The sequence below is a fragment of the Lissotriton vulgaris genome, chromosome 3_1 (assembly GCF_964263255.1).
Source record: "Lissotriton vulgaris chromosome 3_1, aLisVul1.2, whole genome shotgun sequence".
NCBI classification, from domain to species: domain Eukaryota; kingdom Metazoa; phylum Chordata; class Amphibia; order Caudata; family Salamandridae; genus Lissotriton; species Lissotriton vulgaris.
In genome coordinates, this window is record NC_141689.1 from 14947655 (window position 1) to 14973809 (window position 26155).

The 26155-nt window shown below is 46.6% G+C and overlaps 1 protein-coding gene across 1 annotated transcript in view; it reads left to right on the top strand.

Moving 5' to 3' along the window:
• The window catches only part of LOC147725828 (uncharacterized), a 492715-nt gene that overhangs the window by 167939 nt on the left and 298621 nt on the right, over positions 1–26155 (top strand). The window contains exon 4 of the mRNA XM_086960004.1: positions 6792–7032. Coding sequence (XP_086816130.1) covers positions 6792–7032 — 241 coding nt within the window. The remainder of the gene's footprint in view (positions 1–6791; positions 7033–26155) is intronic.

Sequence of the window (26155 nt, forward strand, 5' to 3'; positions counted from 1 at the left end):
ATGTCACCTTCTATTAACAGGACAATTTCGAAAAGACGTTCAGGGGGAGCAACATGCGTATCAGCAGTTTTAATTACAACATAAGTGTCAGTCGCTGTCACCTTCAACAGTGGACGGAGGGCCTCTCTCACTATGGTAATCTCTGCCGCGCTGTCTAGCAAGGTCAGAGCCCACGTCAGATTCCGAAGCCGCGTTCTCACTATCTGGGGCATAACGATGCGCTGTCAGGGCGGCGACTTTCTTCGTTGCAAACTGATGTCTCTTGGGCGTAGCGCCTTCCTGCTGCTCTCCACCGTTACACGGGCGGGGCTGACCACGTCCTTGCTGGCCACCCCGGCCCCTGCCGCCCCCTCCACCACCGGTTGACGGAGCCGATGAGTCCTGAAAGGAACGAGGAGAGCGTTGGTCAGAAGCCTGAAACCTCTCAGGCGATTTAATCATCGTGCGGTCGCGCAAATCATAAACACGATCCGACTGCGCAGGCAACGGAGATGCAGGAGCAGAAACCTGTGTTTGTTGTTGTTGTTGCTTACCCTGATTCTGCTTTTTAGGCCAATTCTGTTTCTTGGACTTAGGTTGACCACTAGTTTCCGAAGACTGACCCTGGGGCTGCTTTTTCTCTTTATCAGGAAAAGCCTTAAGCTCCTTCGCATTGCGGCCAACCGTTTTATAAGCAGCCACAATGATCCTAGCCAACTGACGGGGTCTTTCAGCCTCGGGAATCAACGCCAAAGCGTTAGCAACCTGAAAGTTCACTGCATCTCCCTTGACATTTGCAAGGATCAGATCGCAAACTACATCAAAGGAGCCACACAGGCGCATACCCAATTCGACCGCCGACTCCAGTCCGTGTTCGTCCTGAACACGTTTAAGGATCGCACCCAGATTGGTCACAGACGGGGTGCCGTAGCACCTCGAATAGACCACTGCAAAAGTCTTACCCCAGGTCTCACAGTCAACAAGCTCAGGTGCCAAATCTTTTGGTAAACTTAGTGTAAGAATCCGGTGCTTATCACCGGGATTCGTATTAGGAAACACAGCTTTAAGCTGGCCGAATTTCTCTGCAAGCCAGAACGGAAAATCATCCTTGTCCTGGGGCTTTTTGCCCATCACGGAATTCACCATGACAGGATTGATTTTCAAACCAGCCTGTTCTGCACGGAGCTGTGCACCCCTAGGGGCTACGTCTTGAACATTACGGCTAGTGTAATGAACAAGAGCTCTAATCACTGCCACTGCGACTTCATGAAGTTGCCGCAGATCAGCTATGCCACAAGTGGCTCGATTAGGGTGAGGAGTGAATCCAGCCAAAGCGGGCCAAGGAGTGCCCGGAATGGACATAGGACCTAACCTCGGAGCGGTTAAAGCGTGTGGTAGGGCGCCACCAAACCAAACTCCATGCTGCCAAGCGTCAATAGGAACCTCCAGTGCTCTGTACGGAGCATACGCAGCCGGTACAGCCGTAGCAGTGTAGGAATGGAAAACGCCAGAATTAGCGTTCACCGCCGGAAATTTCACCCACGAATAAAATAGTTTGTATGGGTAAGCATGTTCCGCACTTACCACTAGAACAACAGCCAAGCCTTCAACAGTGACATTATAAGCCCGCAAATGGTCACGCACCGCAATGCGACTATTCGGCGGGATGTCCACGGCTTGTGCCATGTTAGCACAGGAAAGTGAAAAAACAAAGATTACTTTGTAGCACAACTGGGTAGTAATTCAACGGAACCGTTTTTAGATAGATTCAAGCTTGAAAAAGACCTATTTCAAAAATAGGTAGATTTTTTCCGACACTGCCGTTTTCCGGAAACGGGAATGAAGGTGTCAGGGTTTGAATGATATACTACTCGAGTGTCATGATATAAGGCTAACAAAGTATGGGTGCCATGTAGCAGGGTTTCCGTTCTCCCACAGAACTGTGCACAGAGATCTAGAACCTGGGTGAGTAAGGGTGACCCAAAACTCACCTTAGTTTCAGAAATCCCCTTACCAAGCTAGCTACAGTGTCTCATAGGGAGTAATAACTTCCCAATGACTTAGACAATCCAGAACATGAACTTAGGGTACCTCAGGTATCGTGGAACACATGAACACTCTTTCGTTATATAATCATTACAAACCGAAACTGGGAGGCAAAGAACACACGTGCAAGTTTGAAATGTTTCAATGCAAAGTTCTCAAACGCAGTATCTTGTATAATATCAACATACATATTATAAAAATCAGAGTTAGCAGCATAGTCACTAATCCATAGTAAGCAAAAGGTGATAGCATGTTATGATGCAAAAATCTATAGAATTCTGTATCACCTATATTTCGCGCACCCTATTTAGCATATTATATTATATCTAAGAAGGTCTCATTTGGGTTCTAGCAGGGCGGGCCCATACCTCTAAATTTCAGTAGGAGTGGATCACATCAACAGCTACCAGCTCTCTGCATGCGAAGCATCAAGTGTGTTGATTCATTCCCTGTAACTCTATCTTAAACCCGAGTAGAGCCCAATGTTGGCAGCAACATTATTTGTGTTATGTCTAATGTGGTGCGAGGATCAGGCCTTCAGCAACCTTGTGTTAGGTTATTCTTAGAGGGTGCAGTTCTCAGTGTGCAGACATTTGTACCAAGTGTACCAAGCACGACTGATATCAGAGCAATAACATATTATTCTCAAATAAATCACATCTTTCGTCTAGGTTGAAAGCTACAATAACAATTAGGTGTCGTGTGCATACTAAAGCCGAAGAAAAATATGGTGTTTAAACATTTAATAAACTCATGCTAACTTAACACAATATATAGAAATGCAGTAACCATATGACAGTCTTAATTCAGCACAATCCTTCTTCGGAATGAAAAACATAAGGGATGAGGCTGGAGATGTTGAGTGTCTGATAAAGCCAGATGCAAGATTCTCTTCAATATTTGTTTTTAAATATCGTGTTTCTTTCTCAGTCATGGCATAGACTCGACTGCACGGGATTTCTGCGCCGGGCATCAGTTCTGTTCGGCAGTCGTATACCTGAACACAGGAAGGTATTCGTTATATTCTTCAGGAAGGACAGTAGCACAACAATATCTTTCCTGGGAGCATGCTGTCGCCAAACACCCTGAAGGCGTTGTGTCAGAGGTGTTTGCAACCGGGGTGTCCTGAATGCAGTGCTCCTTACAATAATCAGATGACAGGGTAATGGTACGTGCTGCCAAACTGACTTTGGGATTGATGAAGAGTCAACCATGGCATGCCCAGAATAAGACGGAATTGAGGAGCGTCAATGATATTAAATCGAATATATTCCTGATGGTTTTGGCTGGTCTGCATTAACATAGAACATGTGTGGTAAGCCACAGGACCAGAAGATAAAATGGTTCCATCAACTGCCTTCACCAGCTCAGGCTTTTCCTTCTTTTCACAGGCGATTCCGATTTTCATGGCGTACTCTTGGTCGATATAATTCCCAGTGGCACCAGAATCTAGCAAAGCATCAATGTCCAAGGCGTTTTGAGCAGTGACCCATAAAACAACCTTAAGGCTCATGTGTGCTACAGCCGGATGTAACGTATTGGCAAGTGAGGCTGAGATCATTGGAAGTTGGTAACCCAAGGCAGAGACCTCTTCCTGATTTGGGTTCTCTAGTTTTCCATCGGTTTATCGGACTGTACGAGTGCTTGAACACGAGGCACAAAGGATCTTCCGGGTAACGCATTCCTTGCTCGGCATTCTTTGATGAAATGTCCTCCTTTACCACAGTATAGACATTGTTTCAATCGGCGTCTTTTCTCCTTCTCCTCCTGTGAAAGGGGACCACAAAAATGCCGCCTATCTGCATGGGTTCTGTTCCTTCTGATGCTTTAGAGCGTTCTTCAGTTGGACTTTTGAAGCGAGGATAGAAAGGACGACTATCTCCCTTGGTCTTGTCCCCTTTACACTCAAGAAGTCTGTGATCCAACTGAACCGTTAGATCTATGAGTTCTTCACAGGTGTCAAGAAGCTGTACTACTTGTGCCAGGACATCCTTAAGCTCCCCTCTTAATCCTTGGTAGAACAAAGAGATTCGTTTTGCAGGAGGCCAGTCGGTTTCGACCACTAGTCTATTAAACGATGTAATATATGACAGAATATCTTGAGTGCCTTGACGTAAAGTTAATAGTTCCTTGTCAAGGGTCAGTATGTGAGATTTCCTATCAAAAAGTTTTCGTAACTCCAAACAAAAATCAGGAAAACTGTGCAACACTGGGTCGTTTTTCTCCAGCAAAGGAATAGTCCAACTGGCGGCATTGCCACCCATATAGGACATCATAATTGCCGTCTTTGCCAGATCACCTTGAAACACCCCGGGCTTACATAGGAAGTGTAAACTACACTGGTTCAAAAAAGTTTCGAACTTCCTGGGATCCCCATAAAAGCGTTCAGGTGTGGCTAATGGGAATCCCACATTTTGTACGTGTACTGTATGGATAGGATCTATCTGGGGAGATAGAGAAGGGAGGTCTACAGGAGGAGGAGCGAAAAACCCACCCCCTTTTGCTCCCAAAGAGGGAGTGTGTGTGGTGGAAACAGGAGGAGGCAATGTAGCAGGTTTGATATAGGGGTTCCCATCAGTGCCCTTCCGTGATATCCCTGCTACCTCTCTCCGCAAGGTACCTACTTCTTTAAATAGTACCTGGTTCAATTTTCTTGATGTGTGTACCTCTTGCTGCAAAGCCGCTAAGCTTTCCACCTCAGAGACCAACACGACCTCGATGTCCATCGTCTAGGCTGGCGTATATACTTGGGCTTGTCAATCTGTCAGGATTGGCTGCAGCGCAAGCAGACCAGAAGAAACGATGTCTGACGATAAGCCCCCTAATCCCTCCTTAACACGATCCGAACAGTGAAATGACCAACTCTCTACGTGAATACGTGCCCAGGGGGGAAAAGGGGAAGTGGATAAAATAATAAACAGGCGGTTGATGGTTTTCTGTGGGTCCCTCTGAATATGGGCCAATGGATTGCTAGAGCGTCCACACTGCATAAAGGAGGAACAAAACAGAAGGTTTATATCAGTCCTTCGGAGAACGACAGTAAAGCTTCAGAAACCTACTCTATGACTCACTAGAGTATCACACCACCCAATCAGGGAAAGTTGGCATTAGGCATCACTGCAGACAAGACTGTCTATGAAAATGTACTTCATCCTTCACAGAGAACAGTTCTTTTATGCCGCCAGAAAACAGAGTAACAGGAGCGCAAGGTGATCAGAAACAGTTTTGGTTGTTCATTGCACAACATAAGTCACTTTCCTTGTTAGTACTTCTCCTCTCCTCAAAGAACCGAAAACAAACAGTGATCTCGGATTAGTATTCCCCTGTGACTTCAAAAAAACTCAATACAAAGGTATTAGGAGAAATGCAACTCTCCAAACGCGTCTTCAGCTGAACCTAAAAGGAAAGGCAGTGAGCGCGTCTTTTAACAGCAGACGCGTTCTTCTTACAACTCCTTATTTCACTCGTAATGCCAGACAAAAGCGAGACACATTTGTATGACACAGCGGTCGCTATCTAAAATAGAAACAAAATGAAGGCTCAGAACACACACAACGGAGGTGGGCCCGCACTCCGATCGGATCTGTACTTATCGCAATACGCGAGCCTTCCAAAGGTTCCAGGACACAAAGTTCAAAACAGTTTCCAGGCACGGTAGCCTTCTATCTTACAGCTGAATTCCGGCGGGGATCACCATCCGCTATTTCCAAACCATCCGGGTTGATTGACAAGCACATTCCTCGTGAGAGGGAGGCGCTTTTGTAAGATCCGCCTTGTGCCTCCGTTTGTCAGCCCCTTAGCATGCTGGTAGTTGTATTACTTCCGACCAGAAACATTCTCATTACATGGTATACACAAACAACGGGGTAACCCAGGGGAATAGGACACCCGCCCCCTTGACCACGAAACCGCTACAGCCACCCAGACCCTCCGCCTGCTTAAAGCCACTCCATGAAGATCAGGTAGGAAGGGTTTCCCCTTTTCCACTGAGTATATACAAAGGGTGAAGGATCACTGCCAGTCTGCTGCTGCCACAATCCCTCTCAACCTCAGGTGTCATGTTATGTTTTCCATCATTTTATAAGTCTCACCTACACCCGCTCAGATGGAATCAAGACTGAGCAGCCAATGGTGGGGCTATGGAGCCCCTAATGTATCTGAAGTCAGGGTTTAATGGTATTACAGAAGAGCAGATGGCTCACTGTGCCCCAAAGGGAAGATGGTTCTAGGAGGCTGTTGCTTGGTATCCCAAAGCTTGGTCACCTTGATGGATACAGTGGTAGTGGGTAGTATCAATATGGTCGGAGAAAAAGAGCCCAAAAGCTGGGTATAAAGTTCTTCACTTAGGATAGCTCAGTAGCTTGCAGGACACTGAACACAAACATGGGTCAATTCATGGATGAATAGATGCATGAGTGAAAGGATGAGTGAGTGCAGGGATGAGTGAGTGCATGAATGAGTGAGTGATTGTATGGATGGATAGATGAGTGACTGCAGGGATGAGTGAGTGCATGGATGCTAATTGATTGCCTGATGGAGGGATAGATGAGTGACTGCATAGGTAAACGTATTCGGGCACTCTCAGTTCTAAGCCGCACCTACTGGACTTGTCTATATTTGTTGTGAGTGGAAGGAATAAATTAGTTTGCTCCTAAGTCAGATGTATCTAATGCCTGCCAGTTCTATATATTTTAGTCTCAGTAATCCTTTTTATCAGCAGGATGTTCCTCAGTGTTGTCAGACTCATCTTTTCTTTTCTCCCTTAGGGTGAACATATCCTTGGACCAGGTGAGAGAGTATCAAAGAAACAGCAAGGACTACCTAGTGAAATATTTGTTAAATATGGATCCCACAATGGGGCTACTTGCTATCAGTCTCCAGACTTAAGCACCCTATACGGAGGTTTGAACCGCCCGACATTCAACATCCGGGTCATCAACTGGGATCAGTCGCAGATACAGCTGGTGTCTAATCATCAAAGGAAATTTCCAGTCTGTCCGAACCATGGTGAGATTATTGTGTCAGTGGTTGGGCACACACTTTTGAAATGGAATTCAGTGTTAACAAGATCTTCATATTATCCAGATTCTGTGTGTTTGATTGAAGTGCAAACCATTGTTGAGGTCAGGGTCACAGGGTGGCCCACGCCCATGCCTGGTCCTTCATCCTGTGTTTCATCAAACATGTCTCTGTAGCAGGGATTTGCTGCTAGTGTCTGACACGTCCATGAATCCCCCCAATTCGTCCCTCTCCTCTTGATAAACAGACAACACCCTTGCTCCACTCAGCCCATGACCCTCTGGGAGTTGAACCCAATTTTTCAAACTCTCAGGTAGTGTTCATCTGCGCTGGGAGACCCTCTGGAGCTGATAGTTTCAGGTCCTCTCTGGTGATTCAATGAGATTTCTTCATGGCTGCTCCCTCCACTCCCCAACCCTACCCTGGGCAGTCGCTGGTGACCACCAGCAAAATTGGAGATGTTAAGAAGCAAAGAGGTCACCCCACAAACCTCACTCATTGACCAAGATTTGGGAGGCAGCAAATATACTGTTACAAGTGGGTCAAAACTCTAAAATATTGAGGGATCCTTAGATAGGGACTCCCTCCTAGAATAACTCAGCACAGCTTGCATGCAAACCCAAGGTAGCCTCCCATCATCTCTACGCATAGGCGTGTCCAGCAGAGCCTTCATTGCATAGCCCTGGTGTCCCTTATCTGCCCCACCCATCACCATGGGCACCGTGATGGTATTGGTGATTGTACTAAGCTGCGGTTTGAGTTGAGGGGGTGGGTTCAACCTCACCACCTCATGATATAACCACAACCTTAGCCAGAGACAACCCCAAACCTCACTAAATTACCGTGAGCCCAGACCCCTGGTAGCCATGGCACAGAGCAGACAGGCTTAACTCAGAGGCAATGTGTAAAGTAATTAGGTTGTACGACATTACCAGGCGTGGTTTTACCTCATACGCCTTTACCACACATATTCAACCACGCATACCGTTACGACTCTTGTACACTAAAGCAGACTTACCACGCACACTTTCACCACACACACCCTTTCTGTATCTTGTTATAGAATGTAAAATAAACGTACTTACCTGTATGTAGCATTCTCTTTTCCGATCGTCCATGCTGCTTCAAAGTGCCCCAGTCTCTGTAAAAAGATAAGTTCAAGCCCCTACGTCTCCATATTTGTATTAAAAGTTAAAAAGGACTATTGAAGTGAGACAGAAGAAGGAAGAGTCAAGGCATTTCTGCTCCTGGAGTTTATTTAAACTGCAAGTGTAATTACATTTTTTCCTGCTGACACTTTTTTTATTTTTCATTGCTGCATGTTATATCTTTTCATATATGATGTGCACTGAGACTGTAAACTGAGACCGTATTTTACACATAATTTGCAAAATCAAAAAAGGACAAGAAAATATTAGGAAATTCTTGGATATTTCAGCCAGATTAACCTAAAATCACACCAAAACATACCCAAAGTAAGCCAAGCACTATATGGACGATACAAACACGTACCCTGAGCCCTAAAACACAGGAACCTTAGCCCACATCAAGTCTAACCCTTAAAAACCTTCCACACAAAGTGAAACACTGCCACTTGATGATCAATTGAGTGATAAATTCTTGCGTTCTTAAGTCTTGCATTGTAGCAGTCTTTTCGTAGTAAAAAATGGTGGTAAATGTAATCCAAATAAAAAACTTCAGAGTAAAGGCTGTTTCAAGTATTTATTCAATACTCAAACACAAGAAAAAACCTAAACAGAATTTAAAAAGAGTCCATTTTAATAAATAAAATTAATGTGCGGACAAGGGACCAAAACAGCAACAATTTTATAAGTAGAACAGGAGTTATTAATTTTTTAATTTTGAGGTTCAAAATGGCGCCAAAAAGCATAAAGTGCTAAATGCAGTCATCTGGTTGTGCTTGACTGAGATATGGGTACATTTTAAGGCTGACCACGGTGGAGCGCGGATCAGTGTCAGGGACCAAGTAGATTCCAGTGGAAAGTTTTCCCTTCAGGCTCAGTCTCTGGAAGTGAAGTCAAAACTCTTCAGCAGTGCAAGGCAGCAGGCCACGGGCAAAGAATGCTCCTCTTCTGTCAGAGTGATCTCTCCTCAGCATTTACTAATTGCGTATGGTCCAATGTATCTGGGGTTAAACACGCTGTGCTTTTTAAATTGTATATTCATAGTAGTTAACCATACTGTGTCCCCCTTTGGTTACAACGGCCCAGGTCGTCTGTGTTTATCCGCAGCGACCTTGTACTTGCTTTTTGTGGTCTTCAGGTACTCTTGTGTTTTCACCAGGGTTTTCTGAATATGGGCCACCCTCTTTGTGACTTCTGGTAACTTGGAGTTTTCCGTTGGATGGATAATGGGAAGAAATTGTGAATGGTGTTCATAGGTACAGTAAAACAGGGAGGTGTTCGTGTAACTATGTGTGGCGTTGTTATAGGCAACTTCAGTTAGCCAAGGATAATCCACCCACTCCTCCTTGCTGCTATAATCATAGCAACACAAATACTGCTTAAGCGTCTGGTTGAGACGCTCTGTCTGCCCATTCATTTGTGGGTGGAAACTCGTAGACAAGGCTGTATTTATATGTAGAGACGAACACCACACTCTCCAGAACTGGACTACAAGCTGAGAATCTCTGTCTGATAGAATGATACTTGGTAACCCATGCAAGTAAACTACATGTCTCATTAGTAAATGAGCTAACTGGCCCACTGAAGGGACCTTCTTACATGCCACAAAGTGTTCCATCTTCGTTAAATATTTGACTACTACCAGAATCACGGTACATTCTTTATCTGTCGATAGACTAACAATAAATTCTAATGAGACGTTCTCCGAAGGCCTATGTGGAGTAGGGAGAGGCTGCTATAAACCCTGTAGGAGTAGGTGGTAAGACTTCATTTTTGCACATATTTCACATGTTCTTATCCAGTCTTTAATATCCACCTGGAGAGACAGCCACCAGAAGTGTCTGTTTATGCGATCCACAGTTTTTCCTACCGCATGTCCTGTACTAGGTGATTCCTGACACCAACAAAATACTTGTTTCCTCAGTTTCTCTGTAGGTACTAAAAGACAGTTTCTGTTCAGTGGGAAACCATTCTTTATCTGCCATTCTGTATGGCTCTTCAGCCAGGTTCTCCATGACAAATTGTTAACTCCCCTGAGTACTTTCTTGAGAAACGTATCGGGTTGTATGACACACAGGACCTCTGCGGGGTCAATGATTGATCGTTCCAGGGTAATGTCTGGGTCTGTAGAAGACGACTGCCTAGTGAGCGCATCTGCTTTTCTATTTTCAGAGCTAGGCCAGTATGTGATAATGAAATGGTATCTGAGAAGAACTGCTAATGAGATCACAGAAACGAGATGCACACCTTGTCTTCCTTTATTTAATCCTTTCTTTTCCATTGTAATTATAACGGCGTGCAATGCCTGCTTCACGCTTCGTCTCTGCGCGCTGTGACGATACAAGTATTCACAAGGGAACCCTCTTCCGATTCCACCAGGCAGCACCGCCTCACTTAAGGTTTTGAATCAAATGAATCAATTTGTTTGCTTTACTCATATTTTTTTATCTTCATTTTTATGTAGGTAGGTTTATGTAGGGTCGCGTTTCAGATATGATGGGCCAGGCTCTACCTCCGTTATCTAATGCCAATTACCTGGGAGCCTTACTGGTCGAGGTTTATTGTGTAATGCAATGAGTGGGGCACGTTTAATGTTAAACATAACTGCTCAATGATCAGACCATAGCAAGGATAGGGCTGCTGATGTTGAAACCGGTTTTGTTAGTCTTAGGCTTCCCCGTATGTTACCACTGCAATCCAGTGGTAAAGTACATGTATGCTCTCCTTTAAACATGTTGAAATTGGCTTACAACTTATTGGTACAATTAATTTACTTAGGGCTTGTAAATGAAATGCTAGGATTGGGCCCACAACATTCTTTGTGTCATGCCCTAAAGTAGCCCTTTTAAACGTGTTCAAAGATTGCGATTGCAGCCTTTAAGGAAGTCATAAGCTGGTATTATAATCAGACAAAATAAACCTTTTGCAAAGCCAAAACTTCCCTTTTCAAGACGTACGACTCTCCTGTCTAAAACATCTTGGAGTGAGAGGACTGGCTTTCACCTGGCTGCAATCCTTTCTAGAAGACCGGTTCTTTCCGGTCTCGGAGGGCGCTACTCAATCCAAACCTTGACCCTTTAGCTGCTGTATCCCTCAGGGATCCTCCCTAAGTCCCACCCTTTTTAATATTGATATGGAGCCTTTGGCTGGTATAGTGCGCCCCTTCTGCATTGAAATTGTCACCTATGCAGATGATACCCAACTGGTGGTTGCCTTCAACCACCTGAGGGAGCATCTAGCACCCTGGGCAGCTGCCTAGGAGCAGTAGCCGAGTGGATGGCGCTCTCCCACCTAAAACTAAATTGGGAATGCTGGCCTGGCTAGATAAGCGGGAGGGTGGTTCCAGGGGCATTCAGCAGGTGAGGGATAGTCAGGGGGAGACCCACGCGAGCCCTGCACTCATAGTCGAGGCGCTGGCGGCTCACTTCGAGGGGCTGTACACCCCTGAGCGGAATGTAACAACTGAAATGGCCAGAGAGGCATTGGGACGGATTGAGGTCCGGACGCTCTCTGCAGAGGCCACTGCGGACTTGGAGGCTTACATCACGGCAGAGGAGATACAGCTGACGATTAACGCATTAAACCCGGGCAAGGCACTTGGCCCAAATGGCATACCCATAGAATGGTATCAGGCGAAGGCTGAAATACTCAGCACTCATCTTCTAGCTATGTACGAAGAATGTCTAGAGAAGGGAATACTTCCGCCAGACCAAAGACTGGCCACTATAGTAGCCATCCCCAAACCAGGGAAACCGCCGGAGGACTGCTCCTCTTACCGACCTATCTCGCTGCTTAATGCAGAAGTTAAGATCCTCGCCAAACTCTTGGCGACCGGACTTGTACCTCATCTGCCCGATCTTATACACCCAGATCAGTCCGGGTTCATGCCACACAGGAACACGGCGCTAAATCTGCGCTGGCTACATGGGGTGCTGGCACAGGCAGCAGTGATCACGTCACCGGCAGTTATACTGACCCTTGACGCCAGGATGGCCTTTGACCTGGTGGAGTGGAATTACCTGTTTGAGGCTTTGTCTCATGTGGGGTTTGGCCCCAAGATTATTGCGTGGATGAGATTATTATACACTGACCCGGTTGCCCAAGTGGTGGCCAATGGCCATATCTCGCGCACGTTTCCTCTGGGGAGGGGCACTCGTCAGGGGTGTCCACTTTCGCCACTGTTGTTCGCAATTTCATTGGAACCGTTGGCTACCCTGATACGAACCACGCCACTGTTGAAGGGGATCAGCTGGGCGGAGGGCTGGGAGTACCGGCTCTCCCTTTATGCGGATGATATGCTGGTATATCTAACTGATCCGGAACGGGGGGTACCGGCCCTTTTAAAACTCTGTGATAGCCACGGGAAAATTTCTGGCTACACAATCAATTGGACCAAATCGGAGATGTATGTCCTGAGGGGTCCGACTCCAGCGCTGAGTGTAGATTGCCCTCTGAGGATCGCAGGATCCTCATTCAAATATTTAGGTATCCACGTCACAAGGGATCCAGCGGAGTTTATGGACAAGAATTTGGGGCCCCACATCGAGCGACTAAAGCAGGATGTTAAATTCTGGGTGGGGCTGCCCCTCACATTGCTAGGGAGAGCCGCTCTGTATAAAATGATGTCCTTGCCCCGATTTCTGTATGTACTCGAAAATACCCCGTATCCAGTGAATCCTAGATTATTTCAGAAAGTGGTGGCGCTGGTGTCTACTCTACTGTGGGGCAATGTCCCGCCACGTATCGCGCAAGCCAAACTGCACAGGGGATGGTATGACGGAGGAATTGCGCTCCCCAACTTGAAAGTGTACTATTGGGCTGCGCAGCTGAAGCCTATCAACTACCGGATACATACTCCACAGTCCGAGCCGGCATTTCAGGCAGACAGGGCACAACTAGGCACGAACAGTCTACTGGCCCCACTATATGACCAGACTAAAGAGCGTAAATTGGGGGGACCTACCAGACTAACCGCGGCGCTGTGGCATACTGCAACCGCGGCGTTGGGCTGGAAGGCGAAAGTAACGAAGCTCACGCCACTGTGGGACTCAAAAGCCTTTGGAAACATGCGAAACAGCAGAGGCTTCTCTCACTCGGACACTATAGGAATTTCCACGGTTGGGGATCTTTGGGAGAGGGGCGCGGTAGTTACTTTTGACAGATTGAGAGAGCTATATAACCTGGGAGAGAGGGAACTATACAGATACATTCAGATACGTCACGCGCTACGAGCGGTCATTCCCCCTGACAGTGACTTGCCGGAGGCATCCCCACTTGAAGACTGGCTTCTCACTGAATACATGGTTGAGAGAGCGACCTCCCTTACATACCGTAAACTACTGAACAACCTACCGGATCCACTGGCTAGGCTGAAGGAGCGATGGGAGGGGGACGCCGGGGAGATGGATGAATATGAGTGGCATGAGGCGATAGCATCTCCTAAAGAAGTGGGTATCTCGGCACGACTGAGACTAGTGCAACTAAAAGTCCTGCATAGAGTTTACTATACTAGAACCATGCTACATCGCATACACAGAACACAACACCCTTTCTGCCTTTGTGGGTGCGGGGAAGAGGGCACATTTTTTCACACTATATGGGACTGCCCCCGTATCCAGGAGTTTTGGCGACAAATAATGCGGACAATATCACAATTGTTGGAGATTTCGCTGCTGCCCGATCCGAGGCAGTGTCTCCTAAATATATGGGAGGCAACTGACGTCTCTAGACATGGTCAAACCTGGGTCACAGTGGGCTTAATGGTGGCCAAACGAGACATCGCACATAAATGGGGCACAGCCGATGTACCAACGATGACACAATGGGGTCTGAACATGGACAGGGTCATGGTGACAGAGCGAGCAGTATTCTCCAACAGGGCATGCCCGGGGAAATAGAACAAAATTTGGTACAAGTGGAACATATACAGAGGGGAGATTTGTGATCCCTTATCAGAGGATGAGCAGGACGAGTCTGAAGACGATGAGGATGCGGGCTAGGGGACCACTTGGAGCCCATGAGGGGGAGGGCTCACAGATTTTAGATTACATCAGAACACTCCGGACCTGTCTTGGGTGTCAGAGTGGTGGGGTCACCGTGGGAATGATACCTGGAAGGTCCCGCACATACCTGATAATAGGTCTTGGGGTTGGGTGGAGGTTTACGAAGGGGAATGATTACTGGGGGGGAAACTTCCCTACGTAGCCATCGAACCTAATAACCAACAATGAACAACCATAATGTGCTTCCTTAAGTTTTATTGTTATGTTCTTGTTTTTGCAAAAAAGAAAAAAAACAAAAACCACACTGAACGACTGAATAATGGAATAGCAGTGCCTTTTCTCCGAAGCGGTGATAATGTATTGTAGGAAAAGTACCAACTGGATTTGCATCGGATATTACTGCATGCTGGAAATGTTACTGTGATGGCGGCCAGCCCGGACGGGTTGTAGGCCAATAGCTGTGTAAATTGAAAGGTACAATAAAGATTTTTGAAAAAAAAAAAAAAAAAACTAAATGGGGACAAGCCAGAACTGAAGTTCCTGGGTAAGTCTCCGTCACCCATAGCCGCTATAGACTGGCCGACATGTATGGGCACCATGCCAGAGCCTATAGATCAGATTAAGAGTCTCGGAGTATGGCTGGATAGCACTCTCTGCTTCAACCATCAAGCTATCGAGCTCTCCGCCACCTGTTTCAGCCTGATGAGGCTGTTGAGAAAAATTCTGCTCCTCCTCCCTTTTCAGGCCTGTAGGATTATGGTGCAGGCTCTGATCTTGTCCCGTCTAGAATACGGGATCGCCCTGTACCTGGGTACTCCGATGACAACCATCAAAAACTACTGGTGACCCAGAACTGTGCGGCACGCTTACTTTTGAAGCTGCCTCAGAGACACTCAGGGTCAGCTGCTTTGAAAAAACTCCACTGGCTGCTTATCCAGACCAGGATTCGTATTGAGGCAATGTGTATAGCCCACAAAGCGATGTGGCACGCTGGCCCGGCTATGATTAGTTCTTTCGTGACACCCTTCCACCCTTCCAGAAATCTGCATTCTAGCACATCTTTTCTTGCAGTCTCACAGAAAATGCAAAGAGATAGATGGGGAGGTCGATCCTTCTCCAGGAATGCTGCCTCCTTCTGGAACTCCTTGCCCCTCACCATGTGCAGCGAATCTGATCTACAAAAGTTTTTCAAACTTTTGAAACCCTTCTTTTCCACTAATTTGCACAGCCTGATCGCTGTCCTTGCCCTCCCGTCCTAAGCGCTACGAGGCCTCAGGGTAGAAGTGCACTTTATAAAACAGAATTTTATTTCATTCATTTAATTTCATTTCTGTCACAACAATTTGGTGTCTTCTATCAGTGCCCTGTGTCACATGACGGTGAGATAGCTTAGCTGTAGGTCTTTGTGTATTACTCCCAGGCAGTGAGTCAAAAAAAGGGACTAATTGTTGGCAACATGGGTGTTTCTTTATAAAACCAGATGTGGGGTAGCTTAGGAAATTCCGCACTTTAAATGATGTCAACATGTATCAATAGTTGGCCCTTTGAATATCTTTATTACGCGAAACATCCTTTACAACAAAACTTTTTCCACGCAGTACCTTTACAACGCAGGAATTACAACGCAAGTCGTTACAACGACTTGCGCTGGAGGGCGCTGTAGGATAGGGAATAGTTTAATTTACTATCAAAACCTTCCCTACTATCCACGGGGACTGGAGTTGGAATAGTAAATTAAACTATTCACTATCCAGCGCCACCCAACGTTAGTCGTTGTATCGACTTGCGTTGTAAAACCTGTGTTGTAAAGGCATGCGTGGAAAAAGCATGCGTTGTAACGACATACATCCCTTTACTACACTCCTGTACCTGTGGAAGTCTTCAGAAGGATTGCCTTGAACCTCAGAGGACTGACCAGCTGATACCAAGGACTGCCTTGCTGCTTGTAGAAAAGGTAAGGCATATCCTTGAACCCAGGGCTATCGAAGTGACTCCAGGGGCTAGTTGACTGTCCTCCTGTGTGAACCACAGGGACTTAACAAGCCTGCACGTGACCTCTGCTGGAGTGTGTCCTAGCTTGCCAAGTGGTAACCATCTGGTTCCGGACCCTTGGAAGGGATGTTAGAGGTGCTGACCCTGCCTCACCTTAAAACTTCGGACTGCAGAAAAATGTAACCAAAAAGTGACAGAAGAACCGACTGACCGGGAAATGCCTGCCACATGATCCGGCGAAGGAGCATCAGCGGTCGGCCTAATTTTGTGGTAGCTTCAGTTATGTTCTTCGGCACTGCAGCAAATCCTGTTCAGCAAGAGCTTGCAAGACCTACAAGCAACTGTATCAGCCTCTTTGAGCTCTCTTCAACTACAGCTTGCAGCGTCGTCCCGTGAAGGTTTTTGACTTCCAAAGAGATGTGTAAAACCGACAGTAAAAATCTTCACTGAGCTCGACGGCAACAGGCTCCCAATCAACAATGACAACCTCTTCAGTCAAAAATCCAGCTTCTCCAAATCTGAGCTTTGTCCCTCCATTGTCGAAGGCTTCACAGAGACTTCATACAGCACCCCCTGGTGACAGCACTGCTCCTCTGATGCAGCCTACTGCCTTGCCCCACTGGACTCTACCTTCATCTTGACCTTTCTTCAAGAAGTTATTTGAAGCTGAGACTAGGCCCAAACCACTCCTTGTATCCAGCCTGTGTTACATTATGGTCTGCCTTAACATTTTAACCATATTGTAGTAATGGGCTTATTTCCCTATCCATAGGCCTGACATACAGAGTGTTCATTTGAGTAGCACCATGGTGATGGAACCTGGTGTTCTCAGATTATTGATGAGTTGGTTCAGTTGTACCTGGCGCTGCCTTCTGGATGGATGGGACCTTTTGTACTTGGAATAAACATACTTCTTCCTCTACTCTGGGTCTTCCTTTTATTCATTTTACTTGATTTTACCCTGGCGACCAGCTAAGGAGACTAACCCCAGTGCACCTACATGGATTTGAACATTTAACTACGTTTTAGAAGAAGAAGTGTACGGTCCCACCATCTATCTCTATCAAGGAGCAGGATCTCTCCAGGAGCGGCACTTCCATCAAAGCCGTTCCCAAGTGCCACATAAGTTATTATTTAAACCACATTAACTTCATTCTAGTTGTGGTTTGGGAGCATTCGGCGCGCTTTCTCAACCTGTGTCTTTCTTGTTTGGGTTGGGAAGTTTTGGTTCAAGCTCATCCTCATACTCTAAAAGGGAATCCGTGTATTTTTGTGTTTGGGAAGAATTCGCCGGAAGTCTCACCATTGAGCCTTTCGGGTTGGGAGGTTTCGGTGCAACTGAAGGACTAGGTTTTTCTAAGCCCCAGCGGTGCCAGGGATAACACCTGAAACCTTTGTGGGTTACCTGTTCCGGCGTACAAATGACAGAGACACGGGACACTTCCTTCGGCGTCAAAGATTCGAGGTTTATTTACTGCAGGGAACACAGAAGTCACGAGAAGTACATAGCATGTAAGTTCACGGAGTCTGATTCGAATTGTATCTGTGGATCGCTCCTTTTATATAGTTTTTCGTCATAGGATAACATGACAAACAAAAGATTACAACCCGGTTCCCACAGTACATTTCATAGGGGGTCGCTTTCATGTATTCAGGGCCCGGAACATAATTACAGTAGCATTTGTCGGTTCCCAACTGTAAAAGTACATCTTCCCACCATTAGTGCATTCCATTCGGCTGTAAACGAATCAAGGAAGAGACAGAAACAGGTGCAGAGGAAGACGGGGATAGCGAACAGATCGAAGAGAGTGTAAAAGGGGTGGTATCAGGAAACACGATTGCAGGGATCAAAGGAGACGTGCCTAATGAATACACAACTGAGACAATAAACCGGCACGGCAAGATGAGCCTCAAGCGGAGCCATCTGCCTTACAGTGTCATCCCCCTCATCAAAAAGACACCCTCAAAGGAACACGTGTCTTCCGCAAGAGTTTGGGAATCCCAGGGTCACAAAGCGGACAGCGTCCGTTCGCTGGCTATTTGAGGGCAAGAAAACAAAATGGATGCCACATCTAAAATGGAACCCGTGGGTTCAGATGAAGAAACCCACGAAACAAACAAACGGTTTAGGCTAGCACAGCGAAAACGCGTACACCCACTAAATTCGTCATTTGCGGTTCATAGATACCAGACTCGACCATATTCGGGCGAGTCGAAAACACCACTTACAATTGTCACGGAACCTCAGACGCTCCTTTTGCCCTCATGTAGGCAAGCACTAGTCGGAATCAAAATCGATCTCGATATTCATCAGACCATCCAGATGTTGCTGCAACATTATTCTATCCATCAGCGCTTCCTTGGTAACAGGCGGCCGCCTTATACACGTCGTAGAACAGAGGCCACATAAGGCAGGACCACACTGCACACAAAGACAACACGTGAACAGAAATGCTACAACAACCCCAATGATCATCAGAATTTTCCAACCCCACGTCGACATCAGGCCCCAAAACCACCCTAGTAGCGTCCAATCCCCTACGTCCACGTGTATGGACTCGGAGATCTTATGCAACTTCGAGATGGCTTGATAGACAGTTGGAGCGTTGTCAGGAATGAAAATTCAGCAACTCGAATGGATCACCTTACATACTCCACCTCTATCTGCAAGGACAACGTCTAAAACTATACGATTTTGTAACGTCATAAGCCTGTCCGCCTGTAGCTCTGCTGTGATGTTGCCAAGGGCGCTCGCAGTGATATTAGCGGTCGATTCCACCACTCGAGTCAACTGTCTCAGGTTCCTACTATTGATCATAGGTCCCCAAAACGGCAAGAAACCCTTAAAGAAGTCTCCTGCTTCTTGACCGGCAGTGTCCTCTTCGCTAATTACGCCTCTCACAACTCTGGTCTTGTGATAATCCGACCCAACGGTAAAGGTCGGCGGCAACAAATTCGCAATATAGCATGTGCCTGAGAAGTCACGAGGCAGCCATGTATATGCGCGGTCGTAACAAACAAAGTAAGACCCTTGGCAGTCAGAAGAATCGGGGAAGAGAGCATTGGCATAACATAAGTGTCAGTACAGGCACTCCTCCCAAGCTGAGCTCGTGGGCTTCGGCCTATGCCTTTCAGACAGAAATTACCGAGATGGGGTACGATCCAGATCGGAGACGAGCTTTTAAGCTACCGATCACCCACTGACATGCTATACTCAGCCTCACTCAGATCTCGGTATGCTCGCACCTCTTCCTCTGGGATAAGCGATGCGTCAAAGATATCCCTATCTAAATCGGCAATCGCCCTTGCCAAAGGCTTGTGGTACGGGCCAGGACCATGATCTGCAGTGCGTGGCTCTCGATGGGGGTAAGAATCTAGTGCGCTACGAAACATTGTTTGGAATGCTCGAGCTGAACCCTGGGAACTGTAAGGAAGGACCAAGTACGGAATCCCCCTATCGGTGGTATGTGGCATTAACCCACACACCCAACAGTTGGTAGTATTCATCACCAACTGATGCTGATGAAGGAGCTGAATGAAGGAATTATTCATAAATTCCGCACGTCTAACCTGCTCGTGTTGGGGTAAGATGTGGAAGGAATGAGGAGAAACAGTGGAGGTAGGTTTAGGTTCAGAAGAAGGGGTAGGTGAAGCAGAAGGCAGTAATGACTGTATCGTGTAATACACTCCACCCACCAATAATGAGGAAACAGTTAGGAATAGAAGGAACACCTGAAACATGAAGCATTTAGTACGTGCAATCCTATGCAGTTCGAACCTTTGAGATTGAGTCTTTCCCAATTTCGATAGCTTTGAGAAAGCCATCCTCTAAAACCATCCACAACGTTCTTGACGCACTTCGTTCTGTGTAGCAATAGTCAATCCCCAGGAGTTCCTAGGAATCGACGGTCTCCAACCTAGTGTCAGGACCTACTAAACAGAAGGAAGTACCCGCACGGCCCTACGGTCTACCCGGATGTAAGGTACTTTTAATTAAACAATATATACAAAATCTCCTAGCTGTGGAAACAAATACACAAATGCGGAAAAGAACTCAGAATTTACAAAAATTACAATTATTCAAAAATGTTCAGAGTGATAATGGGGTAACGTGAATGTCAAGGGAGAAAGCAAAAATATGTTTCTTTATTAGTCTCTAGTGTTGGGACGGAGAAAATATCTGCTTCTCCCAGGACGAGTCTGATCTTCGAACAGTTGGTCGGATGGTGAAACAGAATCCTGTCGATCAGACAATAGTTCAGATCTTGAGTTCTCCAATAATAAATGTTCAACAGTATCGTCCGGCTCCACTGAGGTATCTTTCACAGGCTGAGCATCACTGAATGGCACAAATTTCGGCAAAACCTCAGTTTCAGACGAGGCGATGCCCTTCCTCACCCACGAGTCCGCTGGCAAAGGGATTGGTACCTTCTTGGTGTGCGTGGCGTGAACCCAATGTTTGCGGCCCTCCAAACGAACAGCAGTTCTCGTGGCAAGGAGCACTTGATAGGGCCCGATAAACCTCGGCTCAAGATTTCGTTTTCGGCCAAAGTTCCTCGTAACCACCCAGTCTCCTGGCTGGAGCTGGTGGCCTGGACCCTCCGTCTGCGCCGGCAGTGCTTCAAAGACCTGTTGATGAATTAACCTCAGTTTAGCAGTCAGATCATGAAGGTAATCAATCAGCATTGGATACTCAAGATCAGAAAACGCACTGGGTCTAGGGACCCCCCAAATATTTGCAGGACGGCCGAACACAATCTCATATGGGCTGAGCCCTACTCGAGAGTGTACAGTCGCCCTAGTTGACAGAAGAGCCAGGGGTAAAGCGTCAGGCCACGAGAGACCAGTCGTAGCCTGAATCTTTGCAAGTTTTAGTTTGAGAGTACCATTGTACCCCTCAACCAAACCTGCTGACTGGGGATGGTTGGCGCTATGGAATTTTTGTGTAATTCCAAGGCCCTTACACACACTCTTCATCACACTCCCCACATACTCACTTCCGTTATCAGACCATACAATCCGTGGCATTCCATACCGAGGAAAGTATTCCTTCAGTAGGACTTTCGCTGTAGACAGGGCAGTATTGTCTTTGAGAGGGTAAGCTTCAATCCATCGGGAGAATGCGCAAACCACAACTAAAACATATTTTAGGTTATTGCATCGCTCCATATGGATGAAGTCCAACTGAATTACTTCAAAGGGACATGAAGGAGGAGCAAAATGGCCAGGGGGTGTAGGAGTTCCCTTGCCAGGATTGTACATCATACATATCATGCAATTCTTGACCAATCTCTCAGCACACTTAGCAATACCATCATTCTTCCATACAGGGGACAGCAACTTACACATACCTTTCGCACTAATATGTGACAAACCGTGTGCCATAGTCACAACAGCTAGTACATACGCATCTGGCAAAATCCACCTTTTATTCTCCGACAAATCAATCCAACAGCCATTCGCATCCAGCTTTCCCGTACTCTCTTTCCACTTGGTCTTTTCAGTCTCGGTGGCCTCATTCTGAATCACTTTCACACCCTCAATAGTGTCTTCACACATACCAGCTTCTGCAGGCCACCTTACCGAACTCGTCACATACATTCTAGTTGTAAGGTTTCGCGCAGTCTCCTTAGCAATCTCATCAGCAAACGCGTTACCATGGCCAACATCATCCGTCACCTTACGGTGCGCACTACATTTAATAATCGTCACCTGCTTGGGCAATGTAAGTGCATCTAAAATATCATTCACAAGCTGTCCATGCTGGATCTTCGTACCATGCGATGTCATAAAACCTCTCTCTCTCCACAATCGTCCAAAACTATGGGCAACACCAAAAGCATACTGACTTTCAGTAAACACATTCACCCGTTTCCCTTTCGACAACACACACGCTCTGGTTAAGGCAATTAGCTCTGCCGCCTGTGCAGAGTTCTGGTTCAATCTCGCAGTCTCCACAACCGTACTCAACGTTACCACAGCATACGCAGTCGTCACATCACCATTCGGCAACTTAAAACACGAACCGTCCACATACAAAGTACCATCGGGTTCTTCCAATGGAGTGTTTTTTAGGTCAACACGACCCTTCGTTTCCTCCTCAGTCCGCAAATAACAATCGTGTGGTGGTACCTCGTCTGCTTCCATATTGATTGGCAACAAAGTCGCCGGGTTTAGGACATTGCAGCGCTTTATTTGGATGTGACTTGCCAGAAGCGTCAACTCATAACCAGACAACCTTGCACTCGTCAAGTGTTGGGTTTTCGTACGATTCAAGAGAGTGTCAACTGCATGCGGAACCATCACCGTAAGCATATTATCCATGACCAATCCTGCAGATTGTCGGATGGACACCGCAGCTGCCGCTGTCGCTCTTAGACAACTCGGCAATGCTCTAGCTACCGGGTCCAAGGTCGAGGAAAAATATGCACATGGACGCTGCTTACCGCCAAATTGTTGCGTCAAAACACTCAACGCACAACCTTCCCTCTCGTAAACGTATAGTGTAAACGGCTTACTGTAGTCAGGAGTACCTAACACAGGGGCCGAACACAACGCATCACGCAGTTCAGAAAAACTTTTCTGACATTCATCCGTCCATGGCAAAGGAGTTGGAACATCCTTGCACGTAAGAGCTACCAATGGCTTCGCTAGCAACAAAAAATTTGGAATCCATTGCCTGCAGTATGACGTGATACCTAGAAAGGCACGCACATCTCTCTGAGTTGTTGGCACAGTCATTCGAGCGATCGCTGCAATTCTCTCTGGGGTCAACCTTCTTCCCTCCTTTGACAATAAGTGACCTAGATAGGTTACTTCTTGACAACAATATTGCAGTTTAGAAGGTGACACCTTGTGATGTAAGTCACAGAGATGCTGCAACAACGACACCGTAGCAATTTTGCAAATGTCCTGTGTGTCTGCAGCCACCAATAAGTCATCGACATATTGGATCAAGGCCGCACCAGCCGGCAACACAAACGCGTCAAGTTGGCTCTTCAAGGCTTTGCTGTATATCGATGGGCTCTCACAGTAGCCCTGAGGAGCGCGTTTAAACCTAAAGCTGCGGCCACCTAGAGAGAAACCGAAAAGGTCCCTACTCTCCTCAGCAATCGGAATGCTAAAGAAAGCATTCTTCAGATCAATCACTGAGAACCAGGACGCAGATGCTGGAATCAGAGTCAGTAAAGCTGTAATGTCAGGCACCACAGGAAACTGAGGAACCACAATTTTGTTCACCTCCCGTAAATCAATGACAAAACGATAAACAGGAGGCTTAGATGGATCAGTGCGTTTCAGAATGGGCAGCACAGGGCTATTACACACGTTTCCCCGAGTCTCCTCGATAACATCTTTCTCGATCAAGTCATAAATGATCGCTAACAACGCTCGCTCACCATCAAGGGAGATACGATACTGGGGAATACGTGGTAATCGCACATTTGATTTCAATTGAACAACATAAGGGGAGATGTCAAGCAGGCCCACGTCATTGGGACCTGTTGCCCACAAAGATGCAGGAAGAGAACTCAATTCCGGTGGGAGCTTATCGATAGACAGGTACATAGGAGAGATAACTCTCTCACCCAATGTAAGCTTTACTCCCGCAGGAGAACAATACAAAGTCGCATACAGACGTTTCAGCAAATCCAGGCCCAAAAGATTTTCACCACAACCAGTAGTCAAAATCAAAGGAGCTTCCAGCTCACGAGGCCCAATTGTAAGGGGCAAAGGGCGAGAAACCGGATTGCTAACGGGGGCGCCGGAGAATCCAACGGAAACATTTGTTAAGCCAGACAAAGGTGCGCCAGGGAGTTTCTAATGCATGATGGAACTTTTCGCTGCACCAGTGTCCAACAGAAAAGGCTCAACTACGCCCGAGGTGGCAACTGCGACATAAGGCCCTCTCTGATCAACCGGAACTGATACTACTCCCTCTCCTTGTCTATGGCTGTCCTAGTAATTACCGTAGTCAGCACCCTGATCGACGTAATAATCATCCACATTGTATTGTGCGGATCTACCTGATGATGACCCACGCTGATCAAAACAATTATTAGAATCAGAGGAATTATTAGAACGATCATTTTGATTTTGCGTAACACCACGACCTCTACCTCGTGAAGCCTGCTGAGGACCACTACTGCCTCCTCTAGATGAATTACCACTATTTCGATCACGCAAAACTGGACAATCAAATTTCAAATGACCCTCACCCCTACAATAGGCACACTGATTGTACCCAAGCATAGATCTCTGCGAAGAAGAGTCATTTCGCGATTGTGACCTAGATGACTGCGACTGTGATCTATTCCGCTGCTGAGAATCATTCTGATTCGAACGCGGAGGATACGCTTGTTGCAACAACCCTTTCGTTTTGAGTTCTTTCGTCTTTTTGTCTGCGCGATCATTTTCCTCTTTCTCTCTATTTTCATAATATTGGGCTGTAGCCAATATCTGAGCAGAAGTGGAAACAGCCCACGCACTCTCTGAATTTTTCAATTTGTTGCTTAGGTCCGGCAACAGATTCGACACAAATTTGTCCACAAACAATCTCTGACCTCCCTCAGTGCCCATATCTTGACCACTATGATTGATGAATGCCTCCTCAAATCTTGTAAAGAAATCGGAGACACTCTTGTCTTTCCTTTGCTTGCAAGCGCACAATTTGTCCCAGTTAACTTTCATAGCTGGCATAAGCGTTTTCATAAGGGTAATTATTCTCTGAGGAAGATCAGTAATGAGCTGTTCAGGCTTAGCCCCCCCAACTTGTCGGGCATCCGCCGCCACAAGAGCAGGCCAGTCACCGCCTAACTCGGCTACATGGTTTTCCTGACAAATCTTTGCCCATACCGGTTGCGGTACGACATTGCCGAACAGCATATCGCTGTCAGCAAGATTCATGATCGTAGCATCCACTAGCTGAGACAATTCTTTATAGTACCCTGCAGGATTTTTGCGAGGGTCGGGCAGAGTCTGCTTAACCTGCAAGACTTCCGATCGCTTCCATGGAAGGTGTATCCACACCCTCTGGAAATGTGGTGGAATAATAGGAACAGCATTAGCATCACCTGGCATCCACACTGGTGGAACTTCTCACATGGGATACTGACCAGGCGTTTCCATCCATTCCTCAGTTTCGTCTTTAAACAGCGCTCGAGGCATCATAGCAGGACGAAAAGATAGTAGCTGCTCGACAGCACGTCGAACATTGCTACCCACAATTATACCGCTCGAAAACTGGAGCTGAAGGTCAGTTAGAGCAGCCAATACATCATCAGCCGCATCTACTGATATCTCAACGCGTAAGAGCTTGCACATTTCTTCAAACACGAGTCTTTGCGTTGGCTCGTTGAATTGAGAGAAAGTCTCAACAACTATACGTGGAGGATTCTTAAGGGGATATTTAATCCAATGTTTCGCCATATTATATAGCGTGTCACGTTCCCTACCACCAGGAAGCTGACTTCGTCTTTGGAGAGCATCAGATCCAGCAGACCCAAGAATCGGTCCAAGAGAAGTGTAGAAGTTGGCAGCAACAGTAGGAACACGACGTCGAACAGACGGGGAAGAAGAGAGAAGCAAAGGGGTAACAATAGAAGAGCCAAAAACAGGAGGAGCAGCAGGAGTAGCCACAAGAGTGGAAGTAGCAGGAACAGTAGTTTGAGAAGGTATAGACGGCGGAGCAGTAGGAACAGGATCAGGTAGAGGAACAGGAACAAGAGGAACAGCTGCTGGAACAGCAGGTTGAGGAACAGGAGGAACCACGGGAACTGTGGTATCCTGTGCATAGGGAGGTGGCGACTTCAATAAATAAGACAACAAAGGATCCTCTACTGCTTCCTCTCCTTTCTTATCCGTACCTGTCGGCAAAACGGGATAACATTTATCCACCGTCATGCGTTGCAATCTATCAAAAATTTCCTTTTCCTTCTCCTCTTTGTCTCGCTGAAACTGCTCTGCATTTTTCAT